The following is a 12721-nucleotide window of genomic DNA, read 5'->3' on the forward strand; positions in this document are numbered from 1 at the left end:
TTCCATTAATGTTATTAGCCAATTAATTACATTAATTGATCTACAAATTTAAAATAACACTGCATTCTTAAAATATTTATTATCTTTTTAATAGATGATTGGATGTAATTTGTTAATGCTATGTTAAGGATTTTGCATTGATTAGGAATACTGATCTGTAGGTTTCATTTGTTTTTTCTTTGTGTTCTTTTGGTCTGGTTTTCATATCAGAGTAATACTGACTTCATAAGATAAGTTAGAGTGTGTTCCCCATTCCCGGAAGAGTATTGTGTAGAGTTGGTAGTATTTCTTTACTAAATATTAGATAGAATTTGCTTTGAAGCTATCTGCTTTTTCTTCGTGGGAATATTTTTAATAACAAGCTCAGTATTATTGATAGGGCAGTTCACTTTAATTCTTCTTGTGTTGGTGTGCAGAAGAAATAGTTAACAGAGAGGCCTGTAAATGCTATCCTCAGAAAGGCCTGCATACAAAGTTGGCCCTTGACTGGTACGTGGAAACTTGGTTCTGGAGAAGGTTCCCCACCATTTCCTAACTGCCAGGAGTGGCTCACTGTGCCTAAAGTGTTAGTTAAACATCGTGCTTTACTCTGAACTTGTGTTTTCTTATTGGGAGTCCAGAGCTCTGGCGTGCGCTAGGCAGGTGGTGCCTGCATGACCAGCACCCAAAAAAACCTTGTGCACGTAATCTCTGATGAGCTTACCTCGTGGAGGAAAATTCACATTTGTTGTCACAATTCACTGTTGCAGGATAAGCATGTCCTGTATGATTTCACTAAGATGGGACTCCTGAAAGTTTGTACCTGCTTTACTCCAGACTCTACCCCGATATGCCTTTTCCCTGTGCTGTTTGGAGATCTTAGTCCTTAGTACAACTGTATACCGCAAATCATGGAACCAGGGAGCTATCTGGGACACTTACACCACAGTGGTGTTTGGTGATTTTTGTCCCTCAGGGAACTTGTCCTTTTCATCTGAGTCGTCAAATTTGTTGGCAAAGAGTTGCTCCTGATATTCCTTTATTATTACATTCCCCCTTATTAATGTCCTCTCATTTGTGTTGTCCTGCCTCATCTTCTTCCCACTCCTCCTTCTCTTCCTCCTTATTCCTCTCTCTCTCTCATCAGTTTAGCTAGATTTTCAACGTTATTGGTCTTCTCAGAGAACCAGGTTTTGACTTCATTGATTTCCTTCTCATGTTTGTTCATTTTCTATTTCATTGGCTTTTGCTGTTAACTTTATTATTTCCTTCATCCTACTGTACTCGCTTCGGCAGCACATATACTAAAATTGGAACGATCCTTCATCCTACTTACTTTGGCTTTGATACGTTTTTTCTAGCTGCTTAACATGGAAACTTAGACAATTGATTATTGGCCTTTCTTGTTTTCTAATATAAGCATATAAAGCTATAAAATTTCCTCTAAGCATTGTTATAGCTTCATCCCACAAATTCTGACATGTAGTGTTTTCATCCTTATTCATATTTAAAAATTCCTTTTGTGAGGTCTTCCTTGATCCATGGGTATGGGCATAAACCATAGGCATGACTTATAACTGTGGTTCAATTTCCAAGTATTTGAGAATTTTCCAAATATCTTTCAGTGATTTCAGCTATAATTTAGTTGTGGTCAGAGAACATTTTCTGTAAGGCTTTTATCCTTTTAAATATAAATATATCCGTTTAAATATAAATATCCTTTTTAAAATTAACATACGATGTATTATTTGCTCCAGGGGTACAGGTCTGTGAATCATCAGGCTTACACAATTCACGGCACTCACCATAGTATATACCCTCCCCAATGTCCATAACCCAGCCACCCTATCCCTACCCCCAGCACCCCTCAGTTTGTGAGATTAAGGGTTTTCTTTAAAAAGACTTGCTTTTTAGCCAAGCCTATTATCTTGGTGAGTATTTTTCTTCTTTTTTAAAAGATTTTATTTATTTGAGAGAGAGCATGCACACAGAATGGGGGGGGGGGCGGGGAGGAGCAGAGGTAGAGGGAGAAGCAGACCCCCTGCTAAGCAGAGAGCCTAAGAGAGACACAGGACTTGATCCTAGGACCCTGAGATCATGACCTGAGCTGAAGGCAGACGCTTAGTGGACTGAGCCACCCAAGTGCCTCTATTTTGGTGAATATTTCACGTCCCCTTGAAAGAATGTGTATTGTTATTGGTTGGTTGAATGTTTTATAACTGTCAGTTACATCAGGCTGGTTGATAATGTTATTCAAGTCTTTTCTATCCCTACTGATTTTTTTGTGTGTACTTGTTAGTGGGAGAAGACTAGTGCTTCTCCCAATTAGTGGGAGAAGCACTAATGATTAGTGCTTGCCTTATGTATCCTTTTAAATCCTGTGACTTTTTCTAAAGGGAATATTCATAATTCCTTTATGTTGAGTAATAACATGAGGAAGTCTTTTCTCTTTGAGAACTGTTCCTTGTATTTTTTTATTCTGGTAAAAAATACATAACATAAAATGTACTACTTAAACTATTCTGATCTGTGTAGTTCATAAATCGGTATGGTTGTGTACCAATAAAAGTATATTTGCCAAAATAGTAGGCCATATTTGGCACACTGGCCATAGATTGCCAAGTTTTTTCTGGAGTAATTGATTATAGTTCTGCTTTCAAATAAGATTATGCCCAATTCTCTGATTAGGAAGAAGCTCACAATACTATATTCTCATTTTCTCCTTCCTGGTTTTTGTGTTATTCTTATAATACACTTTACTTTTACATGTTATCAACTCTACCATATAGTGTTATTTACTTTAAAATTTTAACCTTTTTTTTTAACCTGGTTAAGAAAATGAAGAATTAGAGAAAATGTCTTTTACCGTCAGTCATATTTACCATTTCAGGCACTCTTTATTCATTAGTGTAGATCCAGGTTTCTAGCTGGTATCCTAGTACTTCAGCTTGAAGAGCTTCCTTTAATATTTGTGTGTTTGTGTAAGTGTGTGCATATCTGGTGAGGAATCCTCTCAGCTTTTATTTGTCTGGAAAAGTGTTTATTTCTCCTTAATTTGTAAAGGGTATTTTCGGTGGATCTAAAATTCTAGATGGATAGTTTTCTCCTTCATTCATTTGGAGACGCTGTTGCACTATTGCTTGCATTGCTTCTGGCAAGTCTACAGTTGGTACATTCACATCCTTCTTTATCATATCCTGCCTTGGTTTGATTTTGTGTGTATCTTGCTTGGGATTTATTGAAGGATTTGTGAATCTGTGGAATGAATTTTCATAATATTTGGTGAATTTCTGGTCATTACCTCTTCAAAGATTTTTTTTTGTCCCCTTCTTCTCCTCTTATGGGACTTCAACTACACATACATTAAACTGCTTGATAGTGTCCCCCAGGTTATCAGGTGCTGTACATTGTTTTCAGTCTTTTTTCTCTGTCTTCTCCCATTGGGAGTTTCTATTGTTCTGTGCCCCGAAGTCCAATTATCTTTTGTTCTAATATGTTTAATCTTGGTTAAGCCTATACAGTGAGTTTTTATTCCAGATAGTGTATATATCTTCTCTAGAATTTCCATTTGATTCTTTTGGGGGGGTATATTTTTATTATATTCATGTCCTTTAAATATCTGAACATCTATAATAAATTTTTTTTTGCTAGATCCATCATGTTGGTCCTTTCTGTTGACATTTAAAATTACAATTCAATTGCATTAATTACAATTAATTATTAAGTACAGTGTTGTGCAGTCTTCACCACTATTTCCAAGATTCATTCCAAATTGAAACTGTTTAACCAGTGACTCCCTACCTCCCCTCTCCCCAGCTTCTGGTAACCTCTAATTTACTTTCTGACTCTATGAATTTGCCTATTCTATATATTTTATATGAGTGGAATTGTGTAATATTTGTCCTTTTTATCTGGTTTATTTCACTTAGCATGAGGTTTTCAGAGTTCACTCATGTTAGAGCCTATATTAGAACTTTATTCCTTTTTACAGCAGAATAATATTCCAGTGAATGAATATACCACCTTTTGTTTATCTATTTATTTGTTAATGACACTTGGGTCTTCACCTTTTGGCTACTGTGAATAACGCTGCTGAATACTGGCATTCAGCCATCTGTGTGAGTCTCTGTTTTCAGTTTTGGGGAGGTATAAACCTAGAGTGGATTTGCTAAGTCTATATTAAACCTTTCAAGAAACTGCCTTTTTATTTTAACTTAAATAGTGGCTTTCTAAGTCAGTAGAAATTGACATGTATCACAGTTCCAATTGTATGAATGAGATGTGCCATAATTAATCTCTCTACTCCTCTACTGTAGAACATCCTTATACAAATATCTTTGTGTACTTTTGTGATGATTTCTTTAGGATAAATTTCCAGAAATAGTACTGCTGGATCAAAGAGCTTGCTCCTTATAATTTTGACACATATTGTGAGACTGCCTTCCAGAAAGATTATACTCCCACCAACCACATATAAACACACATGTATACCCAAACTCTCTGAATTCTTACCTTAATCAGTTTTAATTTTCACTTTTATTAAACATGTATTTTTTAAAGATTTTATTCACTTTTCTGGATGGAGAGAGATAAAACAAGAATGGAACAAAGCAGGGGAGCAGCAGGTAGAGCAGGCAGAGGGAGAAGCAGGCCCCCCACCGAGCAGGGAGCCCCATGTGGGGCTCGATCCCAGAACCCTGGGATCATGACCCGAGCCAAAGGCAGATGCTTACCAACTGAGCCAGCCAGGTGCCCCAAACACATTTTCTTATGTTTGTCAGTTGTATTTCTTTTGTGAGTTACTAGTTTATATTTTTCCATTGACAATTAAACGTGCTAAGGTTTCTCTCATTTTACAAGGTACACAAAAAAACTTTTTTGATCCTGTGTCCATCTCTCTCCCTGTAAAGTCAGGTTCCTGGAGGAAGAAAGGCCCCATAGAAGAGAACTTAGGCACCCCACCGAACAGCCAGCACCAACCGCCAGCCATTGAGTGAGTCTTCTTAGGCGCAGACCCTCCAGCCCCAGTTAAGGCTTCCAGTAACAACAGCTTGCGTAGCACCTCATGAGAGACCCTGAGTCACCAAGCCAAATCATTTGTGATTTCCTGATTCATTGAAACTATGGCATAATAAATGTTTGCTGGTTTAAACCTCTAAGTTTGGGTAACTTGTTACACAGCAATGGTTAACTACTATATTCTTCTAAGATTTCATACTTTCTAAGTACTGAAACCAGATTTGAACCCATATTTATCCAAGACTACTAAAGCTCCTGGTAGCTACCATACTGTTTTTGTCATTCTCCTTTACAGATTTATCCTTTGCAAGCTTCTCTTCTTCTGCCTCTTTTGTGGTTTTCATTAGCATTTTATGCTTTACCCATTTTTTCCTTCAAAATATACTCTCATTAGTTAGTCTCATCAACTTGTACATCTTCAGTGGCCACCTCTCTACCAATGATTTTCAAATCTACATTTCTAGGTAAATTTTCTCATAAGCTCCAGATTCATAAATCTAGATGTTCATTAGACATCTCTACCTTATTATCTTACTAACTTTTCACACTCAGCAGGTTCAAACAACCCATGACATTTTCATCCACACCTGCTACTACTCCTGTTTTCTAGTTGAGTAAATAACATCCACCAGTCACCTCTATATACCTAATCTAAACTCTGTCAGTCTTGACTCTGTTTTATATCCCATCATTCATCAAGTCCTGTTGATTAGCTCATAAATAATTCATGTATCTATTCAGTTCTTCATCTCTACTGATATCACCTGGACTATAGCAGTAGGACACTCTTCTGATCCATCTCTCTGCCTCATGTTGTCTCCCTTTAATTTAGTATTTTTCAGACTTCTAGGTGCAGACTATTAGTGGTTCATGTAAATTAGTTTAGTGGTCTGTGACCAGCATTCTTTAAAAAATGAAATAACGTAGCATAGAAAACAGAATATAATCTCACTGAGTAGGTATCTGGTGTGCTGTGTTGTAGAACATTTACTTTTCATAGCAGTTTTTAACCAATGAAGTTCAGAAAACGTTAATCTATTCTTGACGCTGCAGCCAGAATGGTCTTTCCAATCAGATCGTGTTTATTACCTTGTCTAAAACCCTTCAGTGACTTCTCATGGTCTTCCTGGAAACCCTTAGCATGCTGTATTTTGCCCTTAATGACCTGGGCATAGCTTACCTCAAGCCTCCCATCTCTCCATTCTCCCAGCAATCTAAGCTCTAGCTGAAAGAAATCCTGAGTTATTCATGAAGACTATAATCTCGCTTGTGTTTAGCATCTGTGTATGTCTTTTGTTTTCCCTGGAGTGCCTCCTATCCTCATCTAGATTATTCTTTTCCTATCTTCCTCCTGGATTGTTTCTTGAGGCTAGGGTCTGTAGGCTGTTCTTTATTGTATCCGAAAGCTTAGTGCAGTGTTTCCATGGCTATGTGCTGAATATAGAGGGAATAAAAGGATGTTGAACTGATCCACTACTTTCAAGATACATAAAAATACCAAATACTCAAAACAGTTTGCTCACCATGACTACCTTGCTTTTAATGAGTGGTTATTTTATTATATATAATGTGTGAGGTTATATAATAATGTAGAATGCATATTGAAAACCTCAGAGGGTCTCAGTTTTGTTTAAACATGATAAACTATACAAAATGAGGTTGAAGAGATCTTATTACAAAGAGTAGTATACTACATTTAGTAAGTCATTTGGCCTTCAAATATAAATTGCTGAATGGTTGACTTGAAACACAGATTGTACTTTTATCAGATAAAATAAATTTATCAGAATTTATCAGAATTTTTATCAGAATTGTTATACTATTTAACAATGTTTTTACATTAAAGGTATTTTTTTTCCATTTTCCATTAGAATATTCCAGAAGTAAATACTAAAAACATTGAAATGTCAATGGAAAAATCAGAAAACATCATACAGAAATACAATTCTGGGCAAGAAATAAAGAAAGATACTTTGAGTTTTTGTTCAGATACGAACTACAGAGAAGAGGAGAAAGAGGGTCCGTTTATAGAAGTCAATGTAGAAGGTAACCAGCATATTGCTATTTTCTAATTTTAAATACTGAGCTCCCCCTTTCTTCCACAAATAAAGGATCTGTCAAAGTGCTGTGCAAGGCCACCTACGGAATTCAGGGGAGTACCAATTAAAGTCTTTGCTTTGAGGATCCTGTACTGTAGTTGAAGAAACTCTTTTTCATTTGTGTATGTCTTAAGATGGCTTCTTTTGAGATATTCTTTATAGTCAGTATTTTTAGGGAAAATTCTATTTCTGCCTTTCCTTATCAGTTCCTCCATAGCTTTTTGCATTCAGTTTCCTGCATTCACTGCTTTGTGGAGTGTGTTCTCTGGGATATGAATAACCTTCTGAGTATCCGACCTAGAGCACTTTTCTTAGTTCAGATGCCTTTCTGTAACCGTTGAAATAATTTACGAAACTTGTCCATCTTGAAAAAGAATTGCTTATAAAGACCATAGACTTACTTTATGAAGGTGTTCAAACCTAGGCTGAACAACCACTTGGTGGAGATGTTGTAGAGAAAATGAATGGACTAAAGCTCTTCAAGTCCTGAATTTCGTATTCTAGGTTATTTTTAACTGTATGGAAAATTTGAAATCTATGGTTAAAACCTAGATGAATAAAACATATTTCTTAAGTATTCTATACTTTTGCACAAAAGTATCTCCAAACTTTAAAATACTTAGAAGATAATGAATAAAAAGTGGTAATTGCCAGTCTTGAAGAAACAGCTAGCAATTCTGGATCCTCAGAAGTGGTAAAAAAGAAAACCACAGGCCCAAAATGGAGTTACTCGTGTTAAGAACCCATGTCAGCAAACCAAAACTTAATACCAACCAAACTGCAGCTTCAATCCTCAGGAATGTAGCCTTTAATTAGTCAACCTGGAATCTTCTGATCAGCAGTAAGAAATCCATTGACAGACCTCTTTGTTTCCCCTTAGGAGGGCAGCCTTGCCTCAAACAATGTATTCTTTGCTAATAATTTCCTTTGTCTATTCATTCTCTACCTTTAAAAACCTTTTTCTTTGTAGCTCAATGGGGCTCTTTTTTCTTTGCTAGATAGGATGCAGTCTGATTCAGTGAATCATTTAATAAAGCCAATTAGATCTTCAGGTTCCTTGGTTAAATATTTGTTTGACAGTAGTAATAGAAATTAGAGTCTAACTTGTTAGGATAAATTCATTTTTATTCACTTGGCTGTATGTTTACACGGCATTGTACTGTATGCTCAAAAGGAGTGTAAAAGACTAGAAAACTAAAAACCGTTTCCTAATACCCTCAACTTCCCTCTTTTTAAACCAAAAATACTTTGTGAAATCAAAATTTAATATGAGAAGAGCCAAATATTTAGCATGCTAAATGTTATTATGACAAGAGAATTCAATATTTAGTAAAATTGGTATCGTAATGTTTGTGTAATGGCCAGTGAAATATTTAAGGCTAAATGTTTTTACATAAATAGCTAATACATTATGTCTTATAAAAGCAGGTTTTAGGGTATAATATAAAAATTTACTGTGTTCTCTTCATGACAGATTTACAGCTTTTTGAAGAAAGCTCCAAGAATGAAACTGATCCTACTGTATCTCAGGATGAAAATCAGAGTGAAATCTCCCTAAGCAAAAACCTCGGCACAGAAAAAGAACTAGTTAATCAAGCACAAACCTTGAATGTTACTGACTTTAGAAAAGCAGTTACTGCAGAAATAAAAGACAAGGTGGGTTCAGGAAAAGACAATGGATGTACAAAATTTAAATTACCAAAAAATTCTTTTTTAGGGGCAGACAGATCAATAGAAACAGAAAAGATACTCCTAGAAAGAACTGAAGGATTCGGTCTTCACAATGCAGATGCCCCTCTGGAGGTTGATAATAGCAGATCATCTAACAATATCCTAAGTGAGGTGGCTCAGCATACAAATCAAAAGAAAGATGTTTCTGAAGATGAACGATTTGAATGGTTCAGATTGCTTCCAGGGATTCAAGAAAATGCCACAGAGAAGGAAATTACAAGTAGTGACCAAACCAAAGCAGATCTGGATTCATCTCTCAATGTAGAAAAGAATGCTGTTCAGTGTCAGAAATACAGTTTACAGGAGTCAAGTAATGTTATCTTAGAGGATAAACAATGTAAAATAAACCAAATGCAACTGTTAAATAAGAAAAGTGAGTGCAGTGTATTGCCATTTAAACAAACTCCAATTTTCCAGCAGATCGGTAATGATACTTCAGAGAGACCTGAACCGACTATTCCCTCTGACACAGCAACTAACAAGCCCATTTCATCGGCTGCTTTCAGTGAGAATTTGAAAGTACTTCTTAAGAACTCAGATAAAAATGTTAATATTATGCCTATGTTGGTGAAACCCAACTCAAGCCCTGGTGAACGAACTATGCGGGAAAATCTGAATGAGATGCATACTAGCCAGCTAAAGAACTGTCTGGGATACTTAGAAAACAGTGCAACCACTTCCCATCTTCAGGCTAAAAATGAGAATATACATACTTCACAAGCTGAAGACATGAAAATTGCTGTTCCTATGCAAACTTCCACAGAAATACAGTTTTCTAATAAAGAGAGTCAGATTGATGAGACTCAGATAACTAATGCCACAAAAAATGACCTCTTTCTTTTTGTGAATGTCAATGAAAGACAGCATTCATTGTTAAATAATACAGAGAAAACAGAGTCATTAAATGACATCGTTTCAGGAAAAATTTACAGTGAAGGACAGCTGGAAGAATCATGTTCATTTCACATAAAGCCATCTGGAGATTTAGTAAACAGAAGTGGAAGGTCAGCTTTTGATCTTTCAACTTCAGATAAAAAAACTGAGAAAATTCCAGTATATGTGAATTTCTTAGACCCCAGTCCTTGGTCAAAAGTAAATCAAACTGAAAGTCAAACACTGAGCACTTCAACTTCTAGCATTCCTTTGTTGAAGGAGAGACCAGTAGGCCCATCAGCAAACAAAAATGTGGTTTCAATGACACTTTGCAAAAACGATGATGGTATCAGGAAGGATATTGGACCAGGTAAGAAAACAATGTTTATGTTTTCTTTTAAAATTTGAATTTCTACTCCTTATTGCTGATAAAGGGGCTGTTTATGTGTAAAATGAACTACTTGCATATTTTTTTTACCTGATCCTAAGATACTCTATACATGTATATATGTAAAAGTAGGAAATATGAGTGGATTTCTTTTCACCTAAATCTGAGCCACTAATATCAACATGTACTAAGGTGCAAATGCATACTGGAAATTTTAAAAAATTTCACCAAGGAACTGGAAATAGCAGAAACAATCACAGGTCCAGGTCATTAATTTTAAATTAGCAACAACTATCTAATTAGAATCTCAGTTGTTGATAAGGCATCTGCCAATGGTCATGTTTATTCCTTTTCATTCTATACTGAAAAAACTTCCCTCATTTTCTTCTCCCAATTTTCTCCCTCTTTCCTTGACTTTGCTACTTCTAGCTTCCCTTCACCAGCACCAGAATCCACCTTTCATTTTACAAACACTGTTGAGGTGTAACATTAATACATTTCGTATCACTATATTTGTAACTCAAACACTTTAAATGGAATCCCTTAGTTATGTACCAACATTAAAACATTCAAATATTCAACATTTCAGAGAATAGTGCATCCTAACCACCACATGAATTAAGTGTCCAAATTTTGCTTTATAAAAATATTCTAGAATAAAAAATAGGGGGAAAGGTAAATGGATGAAATACATAGGACTTAACACTGATGGGTGTTTAAGCTGGGTGATGGTCTAAGTTCATATTCTATTTTTGTGTATTTTAAATTTTTCCTACCAAAAATATTTAAAAATAGAAATATACTACATATCATGTATAAATGCTGTGCAGATGTAACTTTAACAATGAATAGCAGTTTAAGATTATCATGAAAAAAGTTTACTTTGTTAATAGCAATCTCGTAGTGAAAGTTATTGAGGTTGTTAAAGATATTCTTAGATTTTTGAGGGAACTTGGCCGTTGAACAGTGTGATTTTAGACCCATTAAAGAAATGCAGATTACAAGGAAAGCTCTGAACAGCCCTCAGAGCTACCAGATTCTTTTAAAAAGAGGCAATTAATGGAACTTTGAAGAGAAAAATTGGGAATTAAAAGCAAAATAAGCATATCAGGTTTACTAGCATAGAGAGGTAATGCAGGGAAAAACGGAAACCACCAAAATACTGTAAAACCTCATCTTACACATTGTAACTTTCCTAATAGAGTAAAATGTATTAACTTCAGATTCCATTAATTTTGAATCTGTTGAATGCTGCAGTTAGGCAAGTGCTGTTAAGGCACTGATCTCATGTTGACTGTTTTCTCACAAGGCTTTTCTTCTACGTTACAGCTCAATGATACAAAAAAGAATGGAAGAGGAGATTGAAAATTCTGTAGAAATTCAACTTGTAAAATATCCACTCATAAAAGATACAAGTATCTTTTAACCTTCAAAGCTGACATGTTTCTCTAAATCATTATCTACTTATTAAATTCCAGTGGCCCCTACTAGTCAGCTTGTTTGTTGGGCTTCTTACCGTGGCCAGTTTCTTTAAATATATTTTATAAATCTGACTTTTAGTTGATTAAGACTTTTTCCCCTCAATCTTAGTATGTTTACATCTGTGGCAATGCAATAACCAGGGGAATTAGGGTAACATTTTATGGGAGTTATTTTGTCTTAGAAGATATTTACACCATTTCACTCATTTTAGCGTGAAACCAGCAGGTTTTAGAAAGTAGCAATAAAATTTTGTTTTCTGAAATGAAGTGCCTAATGTATATTAAGAGCAAAGTCAGTGAAAACTATAGAATATTCAAAATAAAAACAAAATAGTTACTTTTAAAATACAAAAGCATAGATAGGATCAGAGAAAAACAAGTTCAGTCCTAAAATGAGTGCCTGGAGAATAAAATTCAGTTGTTGCCATTTCCTCTTTGTCAACCAGATACTACCAGCATTAACAGAGTTGCTGACACTTTGAATAACTCGAGTATCCATCCAGATCCCAAGGGAGAGCCCAGTGAAGAGAGGAATGCGACTGCAAAGACTTTTTACGATTCTTCTTTTCCCACAGAACACGTAAGTCAATTAAAAATATTGCCAAGCAGACCTTAGTGAGCTAATTCTACAGATACGTGTAGAACTGTGTGCATCTGGATGCTTTAAGACCTAACTGATCTCCAAAATAATATCAAGAGGGCAACATGGCACCATTTTTCACAATTAAGGTTGATGGAAAACAGCAGGAAAAAGTCACAGTGTATAAATCAAATAGATATAACCCAGCCTGTTTTGGGAAGGACAGTGTGAGGTAGTGTATTATGTATGTACTTCTTTTTTTTTTAGTCACCGAAATTTAGGAGTAGGGGCATTTGAGCATTTAAAATTTTATCTTAATAAACGATGTCTCAAAATAATGCAATCAATTAAGTTCCATTGTTCTTGATCGTGCTTAATTACATCATTTTGGTAAAACTATTGCAAAGAAAAATTTAAATTATTTCCATTAGAACACAGTATGCAAAGGGATCAAATACCCTTAATATATGTGATATTTTAAGTATGGATTTATATATACTTTAAGCAAAGTATTTGTAGAAATTACATGGCTCCACAAGTCCATTTGTCATATGAAAAGCAACTGACCACA

At 35.4% G+C, this 12721-nt stretch overlaps 1 protein-coding gene across 1 annotated transcript in view; it reads left to right on the forward strand.

Annotated features, from left to right (window-relative positions):
* CCDC73 (coiled-coil domain containing 73) overlaps window positions 1-12721 on the forward strand; it is a 122577-nt gene that overhangs the window by 106363 nt on the left and 3493 nt on the right. The window contains exons 14-16 of the mRNA XM_046015605.1: window positions 6870-7044; window positions 8572-10071; window positions 12017-12150. Of these exons, the coding sequence (XP_045871561.1) occupies window positions 6870-7044; window positions 8572-10071; window positions 12017-12150 (1809 nt within the window). The remainder of the gene's footprint in view (window positions 1-6869; window positions 7045-8571; window positions 10072-12016; window positions 12151-12721) is intronic.

This window comes from Meles meles, chromosome 8 (assembly GCF_922984935.1).
Source record: "Meles meles chromosome 8, mMelMel3.1 paternal haplotype, whole genome shotgun sequence".
Lineage (NCBI taxonomy): Eukaryota > Metazoa > Chordata > Mammalia > Carnivora > Mustelidae > Meles > Meles meles.